We start from the raw sequence: 24,521 nt of genomic DNA, 5'->3' as shown, positions 1-24,521 counted from the left end.
TCTGATGTTAATATGAGAGGAATCTGCTTAAATACAATTAAATGCCTTTTAAGACTTTTTAAGGAACCACAGGTACCCTCTTTGGTATTTATGTATATAAGTTGTGCATGTGCTTGAGCTACCTACTACTAGTTAGTCGTGTGCAATGTCAGTCTAATCATGTGAGAGACTAGCCTGCTCTCTAGCTGCTCCTGCACTGAAGTCTATTTTCAATCAAGCTGCTTTGGCATCAACCAAATTCCCAAAATATGGATGTAAATGTACAAGTAGGGAACACATCCAGATCATTGATGGTACCCGTCATCTATTTAGCTAATCAGCAAGCCGAAAACCAGCGAAACAAAAGCAGTCTTCTCCTGACAGCCTGGTTCAGGGTCTCGACTGTAAATCAAAGCCATCAGATGTTCATGCTTCATTCAGCACACTGATGCTCTGCTGCTGTTGGCTGCTAATTCAGCTGCAACCACATTACTCTCATCCTTAATAAGGTTTACGTGTGCGTCTGCCTTACCGACCCTCACCCTCCACCACACACACACACACACACACACACACACACAAACACACACTCTAATGGAGTATGTATCATGCAATGCCTTGTAATGTGTGTGCATTCGTAAAGCTTTCTGTTGTGCATTGGTGTTGAAATATTAGCGCTGTGTGTGATGATGTATTTTATGGGTGCTTGAATGTAAGAATGAGTTGAGAACGTGAACAACAGTATTTGTTTTGTGTTTTTGCTGAATGTAGGTTATACAGCGTCAATTTACGTCTATATTGTAAAAGCAAGAAGTGTGTGTGTGTGTGTGTGTGTGTGTGTGTGTATACAGTATGTAGGTTAATGCTCTTCCTTGTATTGCTGTGTTAGAGTGAGAGGAGGAGCTCTTCTCATTAGGAGCCTTTTTAAAAACTAATTGACAGAGCCAGTAAATGTCGGGGAGCACAGCAGGATGCTGACTGATGATCCAGGACTCCACATTCTGCTTTAACCTTCTATCCTCTCCGTAGGTTTCAGAAGGAGGCAGGTTTGGAACTGTGGAGAGTCTCTGAATCTATATTGGGTTGTGTGGGTGGCTCTGCTAAATAACAAACACATTTTAGCTCCTTAACTGTCATCTCTGCTCAGTAAAGCACCTTGACTCACGGCGATGAGCGCAGGCTGAGTTTAGAGATGGTCTCCTTGTTGTTTTGTTTTATTCATTGTTCCTGTGCGCTGATCTTGTCTCTTGTCTCTCTCGTTCATACTCCCTCTGAGACACGTTTTTAAAGCGCTGCTGCTTGTATGCAGCCGAGTCACGCAAGTCAAATGCAGGAAAACTGATTTGTGTAAACAAGAGAAGTTTGAGTGACTCAGCAGGATGAGGTAAAGTATGGCTGTCTGAAGGTCACTCTGACATTGTTCTGAAGAGGTGAACAGAACCAGGGATGAGGAAAGGCACTACAGCTGCAGCATTACTGGACCAACAACTCTGAAATCACAAGTGAGTGGAAAGCTCGCTCAGTTAAAGTACTTTTTCTTTCCTTAAAGGTCAAAAGGCAACAATACAAACTTAAAATCTGTTCTGGTGCTCTTCAGATTTCCTGGAGCACCAAATGCAATCAATATTTTTCTACCTATAATGACTTCCTGAACAACACTACAAAAATTGTTAAAATATTCCATGCTCTAAAGAAAAAAGCTAAAAGGTTTTCTTTTCATATAAGCATTGTTTCTGAAAATTATTTTACAAGTGTGATGTCCCTCAATCATCACTTATGACCTACAAGAAGTGTGCGGCGGTGCATTTTTCTGCAGAGCTTTTGCCTTCTACCTGTGTTTTCGTATTTTCTGTGTTACAGGCGTGTATCCCCACAGCGCTCAGGTGACATAGTAAAAAGGTAGCAACTGGCTGCCAGCAAGCAGCAGGCATCCAAGAGACAGGGTGCAGAAAATACACACAAATATATCGAGACAAACTTGCCAAATGAGAGTGAATCTGGGGTTGGCTTTACTTTTACTTTCACTGGTGAATGTGTTAACAAAACAGTAACCAACAGTAAACCTCTTATCCCGGTATTTCTGCACAATTGCAGTTAAAGGTGCGGCTACACTAATATTCCTAGTATTATACTATTTGTACAATTTGACCCCAGTGGTGGCTAAGGAGTATTGTTTCCAACTGGTGTTCCAAACATTATCAATAACTTCAGGACATTGTAAACCAAAATTCAAAATGTATTGGAAAAAAAGGAGATGTAATCATTTTCAAAATTCACATTTTTACCTAATAAAATATTATGCTGCAATCCATTTGTTGGCAGTTAGCTCTTCAAAAACATAATTTTCATTGTGGTCAAAAAACAGCATACAAAGGGAAGCATGCCCTTACCTTAACAAGGCAGTCTAGCAGCAATCTAACGGCACCATAAATCACTTTTATTCATTAAATTAAGCCAATTCAATTAAAGAAAGACTCATTAAGTTAATCTGATCAATCACTAAGGATATAATTTGAGTTTTTTTGAGGGGGGTTTTGGGTGATGATGACATAAAATATGACGACAGACATTCAAAGCTTGATTTAGAAGTTTCCAAAGTTAGAAAAATGACACAACCACAACCACAACCACAGAATCCACTACCAAGTCTCATATGACACAAGTAAAGATACTAAAATATTCTCTCAAATAAGATTTATTTCCCAAAATAAAATTACATTTGTCATGACTTTCTGTAATGTTCATTATAACAGTATTTTGAAATGTTTTAACCTCATCCAGAACAGTAATATTAATATGTATAAGAAAATTAAATCACACTATAAACATATTATAGACATCTTGATGGCATTTAACACAACGAAAAAGTTTTTAAAAACAAAAAGAATTCACAAGCTTATTCACATTTATAAAGAACAGCCATCCATTTCCTGAATTCTTTGTTTTCCAACACTTAACTGTTAAGAAAGTTCTATAATTACACCAATATCAAACTAACTAACAGAGCCTAATACACAAATTAACTCATCTATCATAGATTAAAATTAACTTAGTAAATAACACAAGTGCTTGTTGACAAAGTGATTCCAAAACTGGATTCTCAAAGAATGTCCCTACTTTTATTAGTAGTCAAAGTTATTAAGGAATAAATGTTCCTTCCTTTGGGTTTTGACTCATTCAGGCTGTTGGATTGGATGTTAAGTGGATGATGGAGGCAGGAGGAGACCTACCTGGCCCCAAACAGAGGAAATAGCATGCCAGAGTTGTGCAGGTGGAATGGAGAAACTGGACAACAGAATAAAAAACATAATATGAACATAAGACAAAGGTATTATTGTTAGACGTGTTCACCATATGTATGAACAAATCTTTATCAACAGATATTTAAACTGAACTGCCAACACTGAATCACCATGGTCATTAAATGAATCAGAAGCTTTTGGTAGTGACGCTCCTCACTGGTGACGGAGCACTGTCAGCTCAGCTGTGATTCACAGGAAGTCACTTCCTCAATAAAAGCAAGCAAACCATAAAAGAAGTAAAGGTCATGACGTCAGTGACAACGTTAGAAATTGGTGCACTGGTGCCAGACTTTGGGGGTCAGTTCTATTGAAGTCAATGGGGCGGGCACAGCAAATCAAACTGAAACCCATCATATCTTTGTTGTTTCATCTTTGACTGAAAAATACCACTTTCACAAGAATGAGACAGATGAGGTCACAGTGACCTTGACCTTTGTGTCCAAGTGGCCAGTTGTGTCAAATTTGACACTGTTTTTAAAAAAAAAACCCACACTCACGAGAATGGGACAGATGTATGGACGGAAAACCTCAAAACATAATGCCTCTGGCCATGGCTATCCCCCACGCGGAAGAAAAAAAATTGATGAGAACCTGACCCAATTCAAACCTAGGGGGTGTATTACAGCCCAACCAAGCCCTAACCCAGTGGGCCAATTGGGCCAATCAGAATCTGTATCTCTGAACACCCCCACTGTGAGCTGTCGTCAGTACTATGCTCTACTGGACCTGAACCCAGACGTGAACCTAGCACACCCTAAGTACATTGGAACATTTAACCAGCGAAGCAGGCACTCCAACTACTGGAGCTCATCAAAAATGAAATTCTCAGCCCATGTTAAGTTGCTCTTTAGGCTTCCAAGATTTTTCCAAGATTAAAAAACCCAGGAAATATACCCAGGAAATCATCAACTTTCAGTCTTGCTCCATACTCTGAAGAGATTCCACAGTGGGGTTTTTTCCTAAGGAGCAGCTCAACAACAGGGCAAGCACTGACCCTTTAACATGTCACAAACATGCTGAGCAGACAAACTGAGCTGCATCAGGAGATACAACAGAATTGTGACAAGGGACAAGTGCCGACTTTGCATTTGCGAGCAACAGTGTACATTTTCTTAAAAAATTGAGTCAAGTCTCTGCAATGTCAGGTTTCCGAGGAAAGCTGGCATACAAGTCTCAGGGCGTGCTGGGAAACAAAACACTTCTATGAGATCTAAGTATGAAGGGGAAACATTTCTACCAACTACAGGGAATATCATCAGCAGATTGTTAAGTGTGTCATCTGTATATCGTCACGTTTTCAGGACACACACTCAAACATATCTTCTAATCAGTCATGTACTAATTCTTGTTTCTATCTTGTGTTTTTATCTGTGTATTTGCACAGCTGTGTAAAGCACTTTGCAACGCTACAGTTCACAAAAGCGATTTGTAGATAAATCTGCCTTGACCCACTTTGTTTTGCTTTTTTCATTAACACTGTGCGAGCAGAGGCATGGTGGAGCAGCAGTGTATCGATATCAGGACAAATGCAATGCAATGAAAGCAGCTTGTTGGGTCAAATAGCTCTGGTAACAGGTCTAATTGAATCCGTGTCAGGTTCTCAGTGCAGGTACATCCACCACTGCAAGCAGCAGGATGGAAATCAATACGTCCTCTCTGCAACCATGGACACAGTCTAATTTCATTGAAGGCTTCTCTCTCTCTCTCTCTCTCTCTCTCTCTCCCTCTCTCTCTCTGCATGTGCAGGTTAATGAAGGTCATTGTAATCATATTAGAAAATGAGAGTGTGTGTGCAAGAGAGAGGAAAAAGCCTTTGCATGTACATTAGGACTTCTGTTCCACAATATTATCGTTCTGCAAACTGACAGAAACAATACTACTCCTACAAAAGTTGCACTTTAACAACAAATTCACATGGAAATAAATACATGTATTGAAATAGCTTCACACTAAATCAAACAGCACAAGTCTGTGATGAAGTTACACTATTGGTCAGACTGACTATGGACATGTCAGCTGCTGCTCTGTCAGCCTGTCAGCTGATGATAGGCTGCCATGGATGCTGACAGCCCTGTATTCCTCATTTTCAGGAACCAGTGTAGCACAATACCAAGGTACAATTATCAGGCTAGATTGCTAACTAGACAGCTGCTACATGAGTAAAATTTAACAACTTAATGCTTCATCGACACACTCTTGTCACAGCATAGGAAAGCATATTGCTATCATCAGATGAGTGACAACGTTGTGCAGCTAATTTTCAGTAACCACTGTAACATTAGCATTAAAGCATGGTGGATTTGCATGCTAGTATCCATCAAGTATCCAGCTGCAGTCTAAATGGCAATTTTGGACGGAGGGAAGTTTAAGAACAGTGGTGTCTGTATGACACGAGTCCTAAATGTATTTAAATATTATTGTGTTGCACTTCGGAACAGGTTCTGCCACAATGACAAAATTCTTCTTTTGGTAATCGGCACCAACAAGACATTTTACTAACTGTGAATAGCAGTGAACAGTGGTCGACTGCTCCACAGCCTCCACCAATTACACTAGGACTTGCATCCCCACTGGAGCTGAAGAGGGGAGGGTTGTGTTAAATCTAGCAAAAAGGGTGGGTGCAGCTCAGGAGAAAGCAGGTCCCCTCTGCTGTGTGATGGTGTCTAAGTGTACTGTTCTTCTTACTAACATGTATTTACATGAATTACAGGGCTGTACTGCAGTGGGGCCAGTGTATGCATGCATAGAGAGACCATGCTGTAATCAAAAGTCACGGTGAAAGTCCATTACTGAGTATAGGCCACAGCTTTCTGTTTCCTCGTTTCAAATTTAAGGCCCTCTAGCACTTCATACATGGTCCTGCAATATACTGGGTTTTAACCTAGTCTTGTTTATATGAATCTGTTGCAGTTACTCACTTTGAGTCTTAACACTTTAGCAAACTGGATGCTTTAGCTCTTGACTAATGCGCACATTGTTTTCTTCTCTCAAAAAGTAACTTGGTATGTGTGTATATGTACCTTGAGTGCAGTTCTGGATTCGGCCCAGGTCTGGGGTGTGGAGGCTAAGAGTCCTCAGGATGGGTGGTGGCCTAACCAACAAGGGGGCAGCTACTTTAGGCCGGTGCTGCTCCTCTTCTGGTGTCGGACAGTGGGAGCTGGAATGAATGCTGGATGGAGTTGGTGGAGGAGTCAAGCTCAGAGTCTGAGAACAGAATTAAGTGTCGTTAATGAACAAAATATGTGTTTTAAAATGCTTTCGAAAAACCATAGCAAGTGATTTTGCTTTCAAAAAAACCAAACAAAACTGATGTCTTCTCACTTTAAGATCAGCTTCACAGTGAGCTGGGGTCGTCTGGGTCTGGAATAAATTTAAAGGAGCAAGAGGGCTTGAGGTTGGGCAGGAGGGGCTGAGAGGAGGCGATTTGATGGTCGAGACCCAGCCCGATTCACTGGAGCTGAAGGACTGATCATTAAGTAAAGCTTCAAACAGGCTGCCGTCCACACCCTGAATGAGACACAGCAATAAACAAGACTTAGGTGGTGTTTGTTGATGCTATTGTTTTTGGTAAAAATCTTTTAGTCCACCTAAGTTGCATGCAAAAGTTTGGGCACCCCTTGTCAAAATTTCATTCACTGTGTATAGCTAAGCAAGTTAAAAAAAATGACCTTATTTCCAAAAAGCACAAAGTTAAAGATGCCAAATTTTCATAAATATTTTGCTCAAGATTATTTTTTTATTTCAATCTTTTAAAAACAGGGGTTTTGATTTGTCTTTCTAGCAATCCTACGACCAGCTCTCTCGGAAAGTTTTCTTGGTCTTCCAGACCTCAACTTGACCTCCACAGTTCCTGTTAACTGCAATTTCTTAATTACATTACAAACTGTGGAAACAGCTACCTGAAATCGCTTTTCTATCTTCTTATAACCGTCTCCTCTTCCTGGCCATCAATTATTTTATTTCATTCAGAGTGCTAGGCAGTTGTTTAGAGGAGTCCATGGCTGCTGATTGCTGGTACAAGGTTTCAGGAGTCAGAGTATTTATATAGCTTTGAAATTTGCTTCACTTGGCCTTTCCTAATGATGACTGTGAACAAGCCATAGCCCTAACAAGCTAATAAAGGTCTGAGACCCTGGTAAAAGTTGTCTGAGGGCTCAAATGTCTTGTGGTGCCCAAACTTTTGCATGGTGCTACTTTCCTTTTTTTACTCTAAAGTTGTACAAAACAATATACTAATATTGCTTAAAATGTTGAAAAGTATGCTCCATCTTTAACTTTATGCCTCTTGAAGATCAGTTCATCTTCTACTTACTTAACTATACACAGTAAAAGAAATTGTGACAACAGGTGCCCAAATTTTTGCATGCCACTGTACAGACAAACATCACTATTTACCATTATCCATTTTACCCAACTAACCTTTATTTAAATTAGGTGACTGCAGTAGTAAAAGCAGTGTGAATCAACAATAATCTGAACCATACTCCACAGGTTATAAATGTGTATCAGAGTACACTCATTATCACTTAAACCTAACCTAAAGATTTCTGCTACTGCTGCACTACAGATGATGAAGGAACAAACCAGCAACATGGTAAAGTGCAACACAGACTGAAAGCATCTAAGTTTTGCAAAGACATGGAATAAAGGCAGAGGTGGTGTCGATGTGGACAAGGTCAGTGTCAGGTGGTCATACCTGGGTATGGGGGCTGACGTCACTTTCCTCAATAAACTCCAGGGCGGGCTGCTCCATGTCTTCAACCTGAGACAACAAGAAGCTTCCTGTTTCCTTCAGATTCATACATCAATAGCAAATGTTACTGTACAGATCTTTGGTTATATGTTCTACACGCACATTCACTAATATGGCACACTGTCAGTGATTTCAGCTGGCAGCATTTTATATATAAACGTAAAAGAGTATGTTATCTTAGTCTACATAAATGCTGTTTATTCATTGCAATAGATATATCACCATGTTAATTCAGATACTGTTCCAAGAACTGCAGAGTTTCTTGAAATGGCCGCCTCATTACCATCAGAGGAAAATATTATTGAAATAAAGACATTTAAATAAACTAAATAAAACCTTAACCTTCAGGGAAAATATTTTCAATAAAGCTCCTATTTAGACCTTTATTTATTACATATATTGTATAAATAACAATATAAGAGAAGTCTAAAGGGTATCTCAGACATAGCAGATGATGTGTGATTAATGACTCATGTTCACATCAAAGTAATTATGCGTGTTGCAATGTTTGGTTAAACAAAGAAAACGTTCTGAATAATGTTAAAGAGCACAAGCAGCACAGTGTTAGATTTTGCTCAAAGACTTGAAAATTCATCAGCTGGACACACATTTCATATAGACCATGGCTCAAGTTAGTTTTAAATTTGATATTTGGAATCTTTCTAATGTCTAATTTCAGAACTAGTGCACATTAATATCTTCAGTCTCTATGAACATTATTTCTACTACTTGTGAATAAGACAGCAGGGAGAGAACAACAAACTACAGACGTAAACCCTCCCAGACTTGATACAACATACAAGCACATTTCAAAAAATAGTCAACAGGGGGTTTTACTGTAGCCTTGTTCCGTCTGTTTCCTTTATCATTTCATTGTCATGCCACTGTTTCTCGGTATATTTCAGTCAGTATATTTTTTATTATATACACTGTGAAATATCCTCCCTTACTGTATATGCTCAGTTTAACAACCATCCACTCATTAACATAAGGGTGACACAATCTTGTAATCCAATATCCATTAAACAGCCCACTGATTGGCTGTCATCTTATTTATTGGCCAACAACAAGCTGTGACCTTCCAAACAGTGTGACTATACATTAAGAAGCATTGGATTGGAACCCACCCCCTTCGCTAAGAGGATGTGAGTGTGTACTGTACACTGACTCTGTGTGTGTGTGTGTGTGTGTGTGTGTGTGTGTGTGTGTATGCCAGTGTGTGTGCTGAGGGTGTGTGGTGTTGCCGTGGGCCTGCAGCAGTGACAGTATGGCTGCTAAGATAAGAGCTATGGACAGTGGAGAATAAAAGCTTTACACCAACATTAAAAGAATGGGTGAGAAAGAGAAAGTGAGTGGGGGAGGGAGAGAAGAGACAAAGAGAGTGCACTCATGGATACAACTCAGACATAAAGCTGCAAATCCACCACAAATATCCCAGTTAAACAGTACTGACAGTATTGTTTTGTTGGGCTGTACTGCAACCTCAAAGATTGTGTGTGTGTGTGTGTGTGTGTGTGTACAGTACCTTTGGCGAAGCTGACATGGACCTTTCAAGTATGCTTGCTTGCTTTGGGGATAAAATGGCCACCTCTTCTATCTCTGGCAGGTCAACCATTCCCTCACCCAGGTAGAGACTCACTGGTCGGGGCTGGACACACAGCTAAGGACAGAAAAAGGAAGAACACAGTACAAGTTACTTAGAAGTGGGTGTAAAGTTCACGTACATATATCAACAGTATATATACACAGTATTTCAGTATTCATACCATTGTTATATAAACAAGTCTGTAGTCTTTTTTTTTAGAGTATAATCAGAATAATTGATAATAATTGTGTATTGTTATTGTAACGAGACGTCATCAGTGTTTTTTCCTTTCATGTGGCTCAGAGTCGCATTCTCCCCCATGTTGGCGATGTCAAACGATTTCACACAAAGCTTGCATCTAGCTGTGTGTGTGAATTGGGAATCCTTGGCCAACCAGTATTTATACACGGTATTGTCAAGCCACCTATCCACAAACTTGCATCTACCCATTGTACCCGTCTTCTTGTCGAAGGTGCAGTGTTGGAGTGAAACTTGATACCTGGGGGGCTGGAGGAGGGTCATGGGGCAGTGAACTGGACGTACCACTTGTCAATCAGGTAAAAGGGGCGGTATGTTTTCTGAGACGTTAGCTCTCACACAAACTGTGCTTGGCCCAGCATAAAACACGATCCGGATTGATTAATTTATTTTTGGAAATACCTAATTTTCTATTTTAGAAAACAGTATTTTAGAACAGTGGTAATAGTCTGGAAACAAATATTTTTCCATACTTTATTTTTCATTTTCCATACTTTTTAATACCTGGAAATTGATCAAATTTACTTCCATACTTTTCCATACTTTCCATACTTGCGTAGGAACCCTTTCTACAGAGATTGCCATGTTGCACCGCCATGTTTCTACAGTAGCTGAACACTGGCTCTAGATAGAGCCCATCATGTTTTCATGTCAGCCAACATAGTCAGCAACCCCTCCACGAGCAGCAGCGTCAGAAAAACACTAAACAATAATTCAGTTCTGGCTAAAAATCTCTAAAACATCTGGATCTTAAGTTACCAGAGAAAGAGGTAAGCACCTATTAGCCAGTGCTGGGCTAGTCGCCCATCTGCTGTGGACCAAAACAGCTTGGAGAAACACCCATGTGAAACATTAAACTGGGGCTGGGTGATATGGCTTTAAAAAAATATTGCGATATTCTTAGGCTGTATCGCAATACACAATATATTTCTCAATATTTTGAAATCTCCTCTAAACTACTGTAGACTACAAAATTATTAGATCGCCTCGGGCCCAATGTGTAGATGTTTTTGCTGAGAACTTGAAGCTTCTGGTCAAACTTGTTGTGAGCAGTTAGCAGATCCATGGTCGCAAAATGCAACTATGAGTTGCAGTTTGGAGCCCTGCAGGTACAAAAACACACACATCACCTGCTCACACTATCGTTAAAGTCATTAAGGTAAACTGTTACAGCAGCGAGGTTAAATGTGGATGATTTATTCACTGGAAACTGGAAACAAACTAACAGCTCTCCAAGTTCATATATTAATATATGCACAAGTCTCACTGGTGCTCAGTGATTGCAAAGTAGTCGCCGTCTGAAGCAGTGATTAAAAACACGGTTCACCTGTTCACACAGAGGACAGAATGGTCTGAATGGGAGGAGTGTGTGTGAAGTATCGTGTTTGTGAGTCTTTCTTCATGTATGAGTGCCTGTGAGAGGGAGAGAGCCATAGGAGAGAGCAGGAGAACTAAAATGCCAATGCGAGTGTCATACTGGTGACTTTAAAAGATGACACAACAATTTATACTTGATGTTTGCGATATCTTTTAATCACCTGGTCCATTTGGTTATTTTTTTGCCTTTAATGGAAAGGACAGGTAAGCGTGAAAGGGGGAGAGAGAGAAGGGGGTGGCATGCATCAAAGGGCCACAGGCTGGATTCGAACCCGGGCCGCTGCGGCAACAGCCTTGTACATGGGGCACCTGCTCTACCACTAAGCCACTGACGCCCGACCTGGTCCATTTGTGTTGGTGAGGAAGAGACCTCTGTGGATAATTTGGCTCCTGGTAAAAACCTCATAAACAATGAACACTTAAGGAATCCTAACTTGGAGTTCATGTTTAGCACATGAGTTTCAGCTGGTTGCAATCTGTAATCCTCACCACTTGATGCCACGTAAGCCAACTGCTCCTTTAACTGCATACAAAGATGTTTGAGGTGTGCTGGTGTATCTTTAATATATTTTCAAAGACATCTGCCAGCCATTAAGAAAATGATATTTATCACTACCATGGTAAAAAGAGGTTTGTGTGCGTGACTTACTGCTGCACTGGCTGCAGGGCTGCAGGCTGTCCCGTGGCCCTGGCTCAGCAGGACAGTGTGGATGTAGATGTCAACATCAGTCTGTGTGTCACACAGGTAGAGCTGAAGCACATCTCCGGTGTAACAATCCAAAGCGCCCACCAGGGTGCGATCGGAGCACAGCTTCAAGAAGGAGGCCTTGGCCTCAGCTGTCCAGCTGCCCTGCAAGAGGCAAACCACAACACTGTTAGAGATAAAAGTCACAGAACATTTTGTGACATCTGCAGCTTGACTGTTTGAAATCACTCACATATGCAGGAGCAAAAATGTGAGCAGCTGCAAGTATAAAACACTTGGGGCTAAAATAGTGAAAATTGCTGATCACTGTTTCCCAAAGCCCCAAATTATGTCCTCAATTGTCCTATTTTGTCCACAACCCAAAGATATTCAGGTTACTGTCATAAAGGAGTAAAGAAATAGGAAAATTAGGGATGCACCGAATATTCAGTAACCGAATATATTCGGCCGAATATTGCAAAAAAAACTCGGTGTAATAAGTTAAAAGCAAGGCTGAATAATAGCGGCGTGTTTTGATTACGCAATCATACAGCGTGCTGTGACGGGCGGAGTAAAATGTCGGCGATCTGTCCGTCGCTGCACTCGCATTTGCGACTAAAAATAGTTTTGAGTGAGGAAAATAGGCTTAAATCATTCAACACGCTGTGCGAGCAGCCTACAGATTTCAACCACCAGCAGAAGCGAAAGGCGAATCCCACCAATTGTGGGTTCAACGGGGATCACAGACACAGACAGTAATGTATTCCTGTCAAATACGGCGGCCATCGGCTTACCGGCGTCAGAGAAGTTGGCTCCAATAATATCGTCTTCTTGGCGTCATGACTGCCCAGAAGTACCTGAACAGCCGAGCCAGCCGAACACAGGTATGTGATGTGTCAGAAGAGAAACGAGCCGTTCACGGCCCACAAACCTCACCGCACTTTAGGGACTGTTCTTTACTTATGAAGGGACTGTCAGGGGAGGAGGGTGCCTGGTTGATTTTTATTTTATTCATTTATTTTATTTTTATCCCCCCTATGTTCATCACTCATTGATGCTGTTTTTGAAGTATGTAGTCAATAAGTAATTTATTCCATTGAAATATCATTGATGTATTATAGAAAAGTGATTTATCTTTTTATAAATGACAAAAGGCACATCTGCCTCATTTTCGCTGTGGTATCCTGATACTACTCAGAACCATGATATTTTCATTGATATCGTACCGTGGGATCCAATTTTGGTACCTTGACAACACTAATCTGGAGGGGGTTCATCTGCAAAAACTAATGAAAAACTAAACAACGATATTCGGTACTCGGTATTTGGCCAAGCATTTAATATTATTCGGCTTCGGCCACAAATTTTCATTTCGGTGCATCCCTATAGAAAATAGTCACATTTATGAAGCTAGAATCAAATAATTTTTCTTTTCTAAAAGAAATCCACCAAACTGATTGTCAAATTAGTTGATGATTAATAGTTGACAATGAATCATTTCATCATTGCAGCTCTAAAAACACTCATAATATTTACTTACTTTTTTAAAGTAATAAAGTACGTCACCATTTTTTGCGCTGTCATTACTTTCTTGTGAAACATTTGAACATACATCTATTGTGAAGCACATGGTTGGTCAGGAGAAAAAACAAGAAGAGCTCAGATTTACCTTGTAACTTAACATATTATCAAATATGCTATCAGACTCACAGTGGTCGGTTTAATTCCAGCGAGTGATGATGGAACAGCCTGTGCTGGAAGAGCCAAATAACATGACCTGAGGCAACAGAGATGAACAGTAGGGAGCACAGCAAACCACAGACACTGATCAGTTTTGCAGCAGCAGTACTAGCTGGATTGTTTAACTGCTTAAATGTGTGAGATGCCCCTTACTTGAGGAACTTGAGGTTGGCGCTCTGTACCACAGTTATATCGCCAAAGTCGACATAGTACACCTCAACCTGAGTGGAGCTGATGATCCGATGGATCACCACCCGGTAGAACCACATTCCTTTGGGTGACACACAGCAGACTTGACCCTGTCTGACAAATTGCTCAGGGAGGCAGTAACACTCCGATACCTCAGGGCAGGTGTAACATCGTCTGGAGGTGACAAAGGAAGAAAGAAAAATAATACAAGAGACAAGATGTCTTTGCTCAGTAAGAAGCACCAGAAAACTCAAAATGTAAATGTTTACATTGAGACAATGTTGGTTACATTTTGTTTACTATTACACGTCAGACAGGTCCCGTTTCATCTTTATAGATGCTGTTTGTGTTTGGTTTTATAGTGTCTTCTAGACAGTTCAGAAAATGATTTGACCTCCTCAAAAGCTTTTCTTGAAACTTCTTGTTGCATTGAACTAGGGCTGGGCGATATAACAACTATGTACAATATATTGATATATTTTCAAGCCAGATATAAATTTAGACAACACCATTTATATCGATATAGGGCCAAGTTGTGTTACATGTCGCATGCCAGTGTGCATTTCTCCTCTCACACTCTCTGCACAGATCCACCCCACTAACTCACTCACAAGTTCCTTAGCAACACTTTTTGAAGTCGTAGCCTGACCGCCACAGAAATGTAACTACACGTCACAGCAACGCAGACCTTCTGTCTGTTTTTGTAAGCTGAAATCATTTCCCTCAGTGGAAACAAAGCTTTTGAGAAACAATAAATATTGAAGACAATGAAGCCTCCACAAAATAGCATTTTAAGTCTTGAGTGTGATTTATCCTGGCTTCATACCAGCAGAGGAAATCTCCGCTTGTCTACAATGTAAAATGCCATAGGCTTGTGCTAATAACGTTAGCATGTTATATTTGTTTGGAAAACATGTTTAGTAGAAGACAGTTGTTTTGTCAGTGAACCTTGTGAGATGTAACGGAGCCGAATTCTGTAACGTTACCTCTGTTAAATGTTGCTGTTGTCCCTGGCTTCAAATGAGTAGAGGAAAAGGTCGCTAGCCGCTAGCCTAATTGATGCAATGTAAAATGCAATAGGCTTGTGCAAATAACATTAGCATGTTGTATTTGTGGGAAAAATGTGTACAGATAAAGACAAGTGCTTTCTCTGTGAATGCTGTGAGTTATGATGATGCCGATTTGTGTACTTAAGCCATGTTTAATGTGTGTTTTAGGTGTGTTCTGAATCAACTAAACTTTACAGCACTTCACAGAAACCCTGGCAACAACTAGTGTTTTGGAGGTGTAACTGGTGTGCAGCTGCATATTTTCGAACAGGGAAAAGAAATCCCTGTCTTTGCATTTTATTTTGATCGCAGTCCGTTTTCTTTAAAACTGCTTGTTACATCTCAAATGTGGCTTTGACTTGCAACTGAAAACTGAGATAGATATTGTGTATCGCCAGGCAGCCTGAAAATACCGATATGAATTTCTGTCCATATCGCCCAGCCCTACATTGAACTTAAAACAAGGGTTGAGTGCTCAGTATCTAATTCAGTTCCTTTTCAGTTCTTCTTTTTTATTGTCTTTAAAAAAATTCAAGTCTTAGACGAACTAAATTTGAGGAAATACATTTCAAAGATACGATTAATGAATGATCTATTATTCCAAAATTAACTTGGTCATTTAGCTTGACCCATATTGGTCAAGCTAAATGACCAAGTTAATTTTGGTTCACAAAATGGTAATACCCACTTTTAGAAAACACTTACATGGATATTTAAACTGCCCATCAGATTATTATGCATTATATCACTGATTACACTGCAATTCTGCAATGGGTATAGGAAATGTTATTACGTCATTGTTTTGACGAAGCTACCACTAACATGTTCACCACCTCATCTCAATCATCATGTCCTCCATAGCTCGGGCCTCCTCACTCTCACTGAAGCGGATGTAGAAATGTCCGGGTGTCTCCACCTGTTCCACCAGGACCTCTACAAGCTCTCGAGCACCGTGGCGTGTCGGCGGTTTGAGACGTTGACTTTGCAGGGCATCCAGGGGCACTGCAGGGCTGGAGTGCACCTGAATGACAGGATACACCTGAGACAGCAGTGTCCTTACAGTCCTTACTTGTCCTTACAGCCTAGTAATGTAAAACAAACAACATGATGAAAAAGAAGATGCCTAACCATTTCCTGGGTCTTGGAATTGTTATTGGTATCTAGCTCCTCCCTCCTTATGATGACTTTATCATCATCATCTCCTTCCAGTGTGCTTTCCCAAGGAGATTCTCCACAACTGAAGTAGTGGCTCTTCACTGGCGGCTTCCCACCATTGGCAAATCTCTTGGTCACCTTTGAGTCTGCAAAATAAAGAAAAATATATTTCCTGCTTAACTTAAAGACAGTGATGAACAAGAATACTTTGTTGCATGGTATCTCAGACACCACTAGAGCTGTCAAAAGCACCATGAAATGACGTTTGAATATTGTCAAATTCATTTAGTCCAGTTTGAATAATATTCAAATTTATTATTATTTTTTTTTTAACAACAACAACAACAACAACAAAAAACAAACAATATGAACGTGACACTCGGATGAAAACACCCGTTCTGCGCGCAATGTTTGGGTACTTCAGTGCACCTGTAGTTTTCCACCACAAGAGTGGATCCTGGTCGGCTCGTAGTGGTGTCTCATTCTGGTAACGTTTCATCTCTTCTTCAAAAAGGGTAGGCAGGGAGGCAGCAGGTGCAACACTCTCCCTGTATGTTTCCCTGAACAGGTCACACATCGCGGACAGCACAGTGGGTGGTGTTGGCGCAGCGGACTGCACCGTCGGCGTCTCTTCCTCCGTCTCTCGCCGGAATTCCATTGGATGCATGTCCGTTGCAGAATGGCTGCGCTAGTTATCCGCTGCGTGCGCAGATGCAACCAACAAGCATCCGATGGAATTTGGGGGTCTGCGTCCCTCTCTGGCCCAGCTTGTGCGCGAGCCATTTCCGCCCAAGCGGGATTCGCCATGATATACAACATTATTAATAGTATTAATTAATTATTAATGATATTCGATTTATCAAATTTAGGTTCAAATTTATAAAAAATATATATTTGAATATCTTTCGAACTTCAATTTTTTTTTGACAGCCCTAGACACCACCATTTATTACAATAGGTCACTGATTACAAAAGCATTTATGAAAAACAAACAAAGATAGGTGTCCTACTGGGACACTGGTAGTGGATAAATAACTATAGAAGGTGGATGTCCATTATTTTCCCAACAGATTTTATCCCACACCTAATGAAGTGATTAGGGTAATACTGACGGTTGATATCTAAACACATACACACCTGAATGTGTAGCATCACTGTCTTGTATGTCCATGACTATCCAGTGTTGCCCATTGTCACCCACTACAGGTCTCAGGTAGAAGGTGTCACTCATGGCACCAACCAGCTCGGTGAGACTGACAAAGCCGCTCTGCAGCAGTGGAATATCCTCGCCAAAAAGCCTCTGAGGAGCAAAATAATATCTTTCATTATTATCTAGATTTAATAACAGCTTAGTTGAGCTGTTTAGTTAGCTTGTTTCCTAATAATTATCAGAGGGCTGGGAAGCTAAATGTGAGTGAGAACACGTGAGCTTTCTGTGACATGTCAGAAGTCTTAAAATGCTGCTTAGGGTGTTTTCATACTTGGTCCTTTTCAGCCCTCTAAGTGGACTCAGAGCAGTGACTCAGCATTTTTCGCACATATGTGAATACTCCAAGAGAACTCCGACCCCTCTGAAGCGAACCAAGGTGGTCTGAGTTCAGTTTGTTTCATGTCTGCGGTGCAATTCACTTAAAACGCGCTGGAAAAACAGACAAAACCACGTCAGCCTGTAACACTTGCAAGGATGCAGGACGAGGAGTACTTTGGTCCACAGAAGATACTGCACATCTCCAGATGTGGAATGTAGAATACATCAAATGGAAACAGTCTTAAGCATACAGAAACGCTAAGGTTTTCCTCCAGTTTCAAGTTCACCTGAAAGCGAGGGGGCTTCATAATTGCACTACAGTGCCACGTCAAAGTGAAAACAAAGCTATGTAGGCTATAGTGTGAACAGGAAGAGGACTGAGGTCCCATCAGAGCTGAAGTTTACCAGAAAGAGAACTGAATCCCTTTTCTGTTGGTCTACTTTTTGGTGCACTTTAAGAGGACTGAGTTGGGTGCATTTAAAAAGGACTATATGTGAGAACACCCTAAAACTTCTGTCAGACAGTGGAAGCTGATTCCCCCATGTGGGTCCTGATGATGCAGGATGACAAACGCCAAAACAGTCCTATCAACGATCTACCTGTCGGTCTGTATTACTTTATGTTTTCTCCTTTTTGGTTTAGTTGTAAAAAGTCAATATGAACAGGAACTGCACCAGAACGAAAATGCAACAGTGTATCATTTTCTTCCCCTTGGTCTGCATCAAATAAACCAAACGACAGGTGTGAAAGCACCCTTAAACTCTCATGTGACAGTCAGTACATTTACATGGACAGTTTAATTCCCTTTTCATTCGGAATGAAAGTTCATTCCTATTCAAAGTGATCTTGTAAACACCTAATTCGGAATGAAAATGGCCAATGCGATTGAAAATTCAATCCGATGTAAGGGGCTGGAATATTCCGTTTCTAATTCCAAATGAAAGGATTTCTTGCACTTGTGTACACTCATTCCTCTTTAAGTTCATTCCAGTCTTTCTGCGCATGCTCGCTAACCTGCCCTTCTGGCACGATGACGTATATAGCGCACATGGCAGTGGGCTGAGATAGAGCAGTCGGACTCGATGCATTCACCGGTTTCCATTCACCACAGCATGGTCATCTCCCCTCTTCGACATTCTACCTCCCTTCTCCTCCTCAACAGACGAAGCATTAGCAGAACAAGGTTGTTGTCTACTGCTGCTTCAATACGGCGTTGTCAAGGATCTTGTTATCCGGAGCGAGGACTACAGTGTTTTCTTCCGGTAAACGTAAACACATAACATCCTCCCCGCCCCCTATCCAATCAGAAATCTTCCCTGCCCTAAACCTTGCACGGACCCGAATACAGGCGATTAAAAGGCGATCAATCTGATCTTCCGTGTAAACCCTCATTCGGAATGAATATTTCCCATGTAAACTACCTGGAAAGACTTTTATTCCGGAAGATTTCATTCAGATTGATTTCATTCTGAATGAGAAGCCATCATGTAACCGTACTCAATGTGACAATGAACAGGAGAACTGAATGACTTTTTTTTTTTTTTACCTTGTACTCAGCAGGCAGATCGTGAACAGATATTCCACCACTCGTCTGACGTACAACCTGTAGAGAGTCATGAACATAAAGACTTTTAAGTATGTGCCCTGTTTACTTTCTGTACCATGAATAATTCTAGCCATGATATATGAGGCATGTTATTACTAGTGACACTAACAGCCTATTTCCACCAGATGTGTGTTGGTTGCGTCTCTGCTCTGGCACGGCAGCAGAGCTGATAAGATTCAATACTAGTCAATGTGTGTGTTTCCACCAGCTGCGGCTGTGCTGCATTCCAGCTCTGTCACAGCTCCGGCAGTCCGGAGCCCTCCGCAACAGATACGCAGGACTTCTATTTTTGCCAGACACCGGACCACAACGCAGCAATTCAGCACAGAGCAGATCGTGCCGGGCAGGAAGTCGTGCACAGAAACACGATAAAACATCCGGTTAATTTTCAAAACAAAATACACAGTGTTCATGGCGGATCATATTTCCCTGCACCACACCTTGAAAACTATATAATGGGCAGAGGCAGGCCTGAAGTCAACAGATCAGAGGTTTTCAGACATCATTTCACCCCGTTAACACCATAGACAAGGAGATATTAATCACAGCAGTGCACCGAGATGTCTTCCGGCGGAGCTGCACCGCTCCGCACAGCAAACACAGCCGGTGGGTATTTACGGACAGCGGAGCACGCAGCGGATAACCAGCGCTGCCGTTCCGCAACGGACACGCATCCAGTGGAAATCCGGCGTAAGTGACTGCTTAGAACTTAGCAGGAAGTCTGACCTTTTGTAGCTTGTCCTTCAGCTCCTGGCTAATGGTGCCAGCGACTCCATTCTCCACGATTCGCTGACGAAGCTCCTTTTCTAGCTGAAAGGGAAATTAAGTTGAAAGAACAAAGATAACTGTACTTCATACAAAACATCTTCCCCTCCATAATCCTTGATGATGCCATTCAGTGATATTGAAGTATCTGATGCATCTCTGCCATGGCTTGTCAAAATATATCCTGACCAATCATTTTCTGAATGCTTAACAAAGCTCCATGTAGCCAAAACAAGACTTTTAAGTTGTAGCTGCAACACAAACACACATACACAGAACTTTTATACACCAATTGTTACCCATGCATCTAGTTTCATGCAGTAAGACACAGGATGGAATATTGAATAAATGCACCTTTAAATATTCAACCCCCCCCCAATTTAACATTCTCATGCCTTGCTTTAAGATGCAGGCACTGTGTTTTATTACCTTAAGGACACGATTCTGAAAGAGCCGCCCATCCTGGCAGAGCTCTGTGTCCGCTTCCTGCTTCTTCTCAACCATCTGTGGCTTGTTAGTGACAGTTGTTGTTTCTTTATGGACAGGGCCTGGAGTAGTCTCAGCAGCAGGCTGGTTCAGAGGACTCTGCTTTACTGGGACTACAGGAGTAAAACACAAATGTTGATTAAAAATTAAGACTGGTGCAAAAGATAACAACTCTATAAAATATGAGAAACCCTCACTCAGCGCTTTTCTGTCAAAAACTCACAATAAAATCACTCAATATGAGGAGTGTGAACAGTGTGTTAGTTTGTCATTACTGCTGTAGTGACCCCATTAACATTAAGCAAATACTTGCAACTTGGGCAGATTAAATCATTTTTGAAAAGGCTGTGGGTATGGATTGCTTTAGAGACAAATTCTGGCAAGATGTTCAAAATGTGTAAATGCATCACCTGGGGGTATTGTTGGTGGCTGAGCTCTGTTGTTCAGCCCTTTGGAGGCTGACTTGTCGGTTATAGGCGATTCTGACTTTATCTGCTCAGTCCTCCTTGGTGAGCTGAACGGTCTGTGTAGCGGTCTGGGCAGCATATGTTCCCTCAGGCTCAGAACTGAGCCCAGCCTGCCCTGCCGGATAAGGACCAGGTCCGCCACTCCTTCCAGCATCTCTCCAGTGGAATAGAAGCCGTACTTGTGGACACGCAGCGGCTGGCCAAAGCAGCGCAGGAAGGTGGACTCCAGGTCAGACAACCTCAGTGGACCCTGTAAGAGCGGGCACATGGTTACTTGAAAGAAGAAAACATTTTGCAGTGACAGAGCTCCATGATTTTGTCAGAAAAATAAATAAACAAACAAGCACAACAGTCACTCACGGCTCTTCTTCTCTGATTTTGCAGAGTTCATTTGAATAGTGCACTGCAAAATTCATGTAAACAATTCAGACATTATGAGGCTAGAGAAAACAAAACTTCACGGAGTACCTTCAAGTCATACCTGGGAGAGCAGTAGGCGAAGCTGTGTCCTCAGCTGAGCAGGAACAGCTGGAGGAGCACGACCTCTTCTTGGAAGGACCACTTGGGGGGACAGGTAAGAGTTGCGGGGCGAGAAGTAGCTGACACCCCTCCTATTCCTCGTGTCGGCCTTGGACGTGCGCTGCTTAGCCACGAGCTCCTCGATGTTTCGGGTGGAATCGTCGCCAATAGCTGCAAGGCGCCCATATAAAGGTGAGAGCATGAAGCTTAACTTGTTCAGGTTTGTGATAGGCAGATATTTCAGAGGACTTATGTGTTGAACATAGCTATGCTTTAGTTTATTATTATTACTCCATGCTGAACTGAGACAAATACACGCTCAAATAAATAGACTCTACCTTTTAAATATATGCTCCCATCTGGCCTGAAGTTAATCGACACCACGTCAGGCATCTCCTTCACCATATCCATGATGTGTCTGAAGCCCAGTTGTTTCAGGGGCATGGGGTGCCCCAACATGGTGCAATAGTCTTTCCTGAGCCGATCAGGGTCCAAGCCCATCTTAGATGAGATGAGCAAGGAACGAACATCCTTCTTCAGCTTTTCCAAAGTGTCTTGCTGGTTCATTTTGCTTGCTGACATCTGGAGAACACAGCAAGAGGAGAAATGGAAGAAAACATAGTGTAAGTACAACCCAACCAGGTGGGTGGGACACCAGAGAAGAGAAAAACAGTCAGCAATGATGACATGGGGTTAAAAATGCTACAGTATAATTGATTTGAGTCAATTTTGCTGCATATACATTTTAAAATATAGCCGCGAGCGGCAATCTGCGGGTTCTAACCTGTTCCGCCCCAAACCAGCCACCGTGACCCTCACCACCCACCGTGACCCTCATCTGCCGTAGTGCAAGACGTTCCCCACTCTGTCCTTGAAAGTTCCAAGCAATACATACACTTTTCAAGTCACACATTTCTTGAAATCAGGTTTTCAGCTAGCCTACATGCTAATAACATTTGTGGTATACTTTCACATAGAGACTCCATTTGAACATCAAAACATAAATTGAAATTTTACCTATTGATGCGTATTTCAAAGTTTCAATAGGTATTTTAATGTTTAAGCAATCACAGTTCCATGATCATGATAATTTTGGGAGAAAACTGGAGATAATTATAGCGCCCCCATAAGGCCGATTGGGACCAAATTTTTTGAGCAGTATTTGGATGTCATTTATAGTCCATGTACCACGTTTCATGTCCCTAGGTCCTTCCAGCTGGTCATAAATTAATAAAACACAAATTATGACGGTTAATGACGAATGGGCCACGCCCACTTTCACCTATCAACATGGCACTCAAGATATTAGTTAATAGCCACCCCTAGAGCATGCATACCAAATTTGGTGAAATTCCATCCAATGGTCTTTGAGATACAGATGTGTGGCATTTATAGTGCCCCCTATAGGCTGAGCTCAAAATGCTTTGGTAGGCAGCTTCCAAGTCTCATTGTGGACCCACCCACCAAGTTTGGTGATGATAGGTCAAAGGGTGTGGGAGTTATGGCCAATCAATTCTAAGCTCCGCCCACAGCGAAGATTCATTGGTCAGTGGCGGCCATGTTTTTTGACCAATCTGGCTCATTTGTAATAGAAATGTGTCTAGTCATCTCCCAAAGCTGTGTACCAACTTTGGTGTTGATAGAGTCAAAATTGTAAAAGTTTATGTCATTTTACTGTTTTTCAAATTATGCAAATTAGCAAAAAATCTAGTCAGGCGGAGCTTAATGGTCCCAGAGGCTTTTTTTGGTAGAGCACATTGAGCTGAACCTGTGTGTCAAACTTCAAGTCAATCAGACTTATGGTGTGAGGGGCGTGGCCTCCCAAAAAAGTCATTTTTAAGCCACCATGTGGCTGACTGGGCTCATATTTTAATAAAAGTTGATGCACATCATTTCCAATCATTGGGCCAAGTTTCAGGTTTCTGGCTCATTCCAGCTCACGGGAATTTGAGCTCAAGCGGCAGACAACAACAAAAATAATAATAATAATAATAATAATAATAATAAACCGGTACAATCTAATTAGCCTGGCTTTAAAAAAACAAAACCATGTGGTTAAATTTGGCGCTAGGACTTGCCCTTTAAAACAGACACAAATGCAAGGGGATGGTGATCACGTCAGTTGAGGTCATGGGAATTGAACCTCTCCCTTTTCTGCCCTCTTTAACTGTTAACAAAGTAGCAGGCATACGTGAAACTGTCATTATATCTCTAATAACCTTACTCAAATAACGTTAACACACCATAAACACGGTTAAAATCTCGTTAGCCAAGCTACCTTTGCTCTGCACAGACACACCGCCACCAGCCGCACATGACTCAAAGGTTAAATTAGCAAACACGAACGTTAGCCTCCATCTTGAAGCACAGAGCCTTCTGGGGATTTAGCATAGTTGACTGCCAACGTTTGGCCGCTGCATTTAATACACAGTTTAACTACAGACACGGTCCTGAACAGTATTTTCTTGTTCAAATTCTTCCGAAAATATTGTGTCGACAACTTTACCTTAAGTCTTTAATATGTCTGCCGCATCCTCCCACGATATCTGAGCCTTTGAGTCCTCCACACGCTCCACACCTGCTGCTAGCACACCGCCGTACACGCGTTGTTCGGCAACGAGCAGCACAAGTAGCGTTGGAAACAGCTACAATTAGCTTCGGTGAAAAGGTAACTTATATGCTCCAAAACCTCTTCACACTCTCAGTAAATATGAATATAAATATATAAATTCAGGCTTTACAACGGGACTCGAATATTTGAAACCACTGTTTCAGGCTGTCTCCACTGAAGCTGCAGCAGCGCCCTCTACTGCTTGTAAAGAGATGTGCACTGACCAGGCCCATGTCTGAAGTAGGATAAAGCTGCAGTACTCCGCCTAGTTTCCAAGATCGGGGGCATTAATTATTTTTATATTATTATTAATATTATTATCTTTTCATTATAAAAATTCAGAATTTTACAAAAAATACATTTGTTGTTGACAGTCAACCATGAAAAATAACAAGTCAGAAAAAACCTCTTTCAATGTAAACACTGAAGTAACAGATTGTATGACACAAAAATCCACATTTCAGTA

General features: G+C 41.4%; 1 protein-coding gene across 4 annotated transcripts; it reads right to left on the bottom strand.

The window, feature by feature from the left end:
• Positions 1 to 2,692: 2,692 nt before the first annotated feature.
• On the bottom strand, positions 2,693 to 24,219 carry tdrd5 (tudor domain containing 5). Of its 4 annotated transcripts, none has more exons than XM_049587723.1 (18): positions 23,951 to 24,219; positions 21,783 to 22,026; positions 21,407 to 21,615; positions 20,869 to 21,175; positions 20,402 to 20,571; positions 19,934 to 20,017; positions 19,148 to 19,204; positions 17,210 to 17,372; positions 16,046 to 16,218; positions 15,751 to 15,956; positions 13,833 to 14,042; positions 13,650 to 13,716; positions 11,904 to 12,104; positions 9,560 to 9,694; positions 7,978 to 8,043; positions 6,603 to 6,788; positions 6,302 to 6,485; positions 2,693 to 3,264 (listed from the first exon to the last, which is right to left on the bottom strand). In XM_049587723.1, exons 2-18 carry the CDS (start codon positions 22,024 to 22,026, stop codon positions 3,206 to 3,208), a joined length of 2,721 nt encoding a protein of 906 aa, XP_049443680.1. In that variant the 5' UTR covers positions 23,951 to 24,219; the 3' UTR covers positions 2,693 to 3,205. The 4 variants fall into 4 exon arrangements, with proteins under 4 accessions (XP_049443680.1, XP_049443684.1, XP_049443682.1 ...); XM_049587727.1 differs by having other exon boundaries at positions 15,751 to 15,938; XM_049587725.1 differs by lacking the exon at positions 23,951 to 24,219 and adding an exon at positions 23,723 to 23,825.
• Between the last annotated feature and the right edge of the window lie 302 nt (positions 24,220 to 24,521).

The sequence above is a fragment of the Epinephelus fuscoguttatus genome, linkage group LG10 (genome assembly GCF_011397635.1).
Source record: "Epinephelus fuscoguttatus linkage group LG10, E.fuscoguttatus.final_Chr_v1".
Classification (NCBI taxonomy): Eukaryota; Metazoa; Chordata; class Actinopteri; order Perciformes; family Serranidae; genus Epinephelus; species Epinephelus fuscoguttatus.
This window is presented reverse-complemented; position numbering and strand designations above follow the sequence as displayed.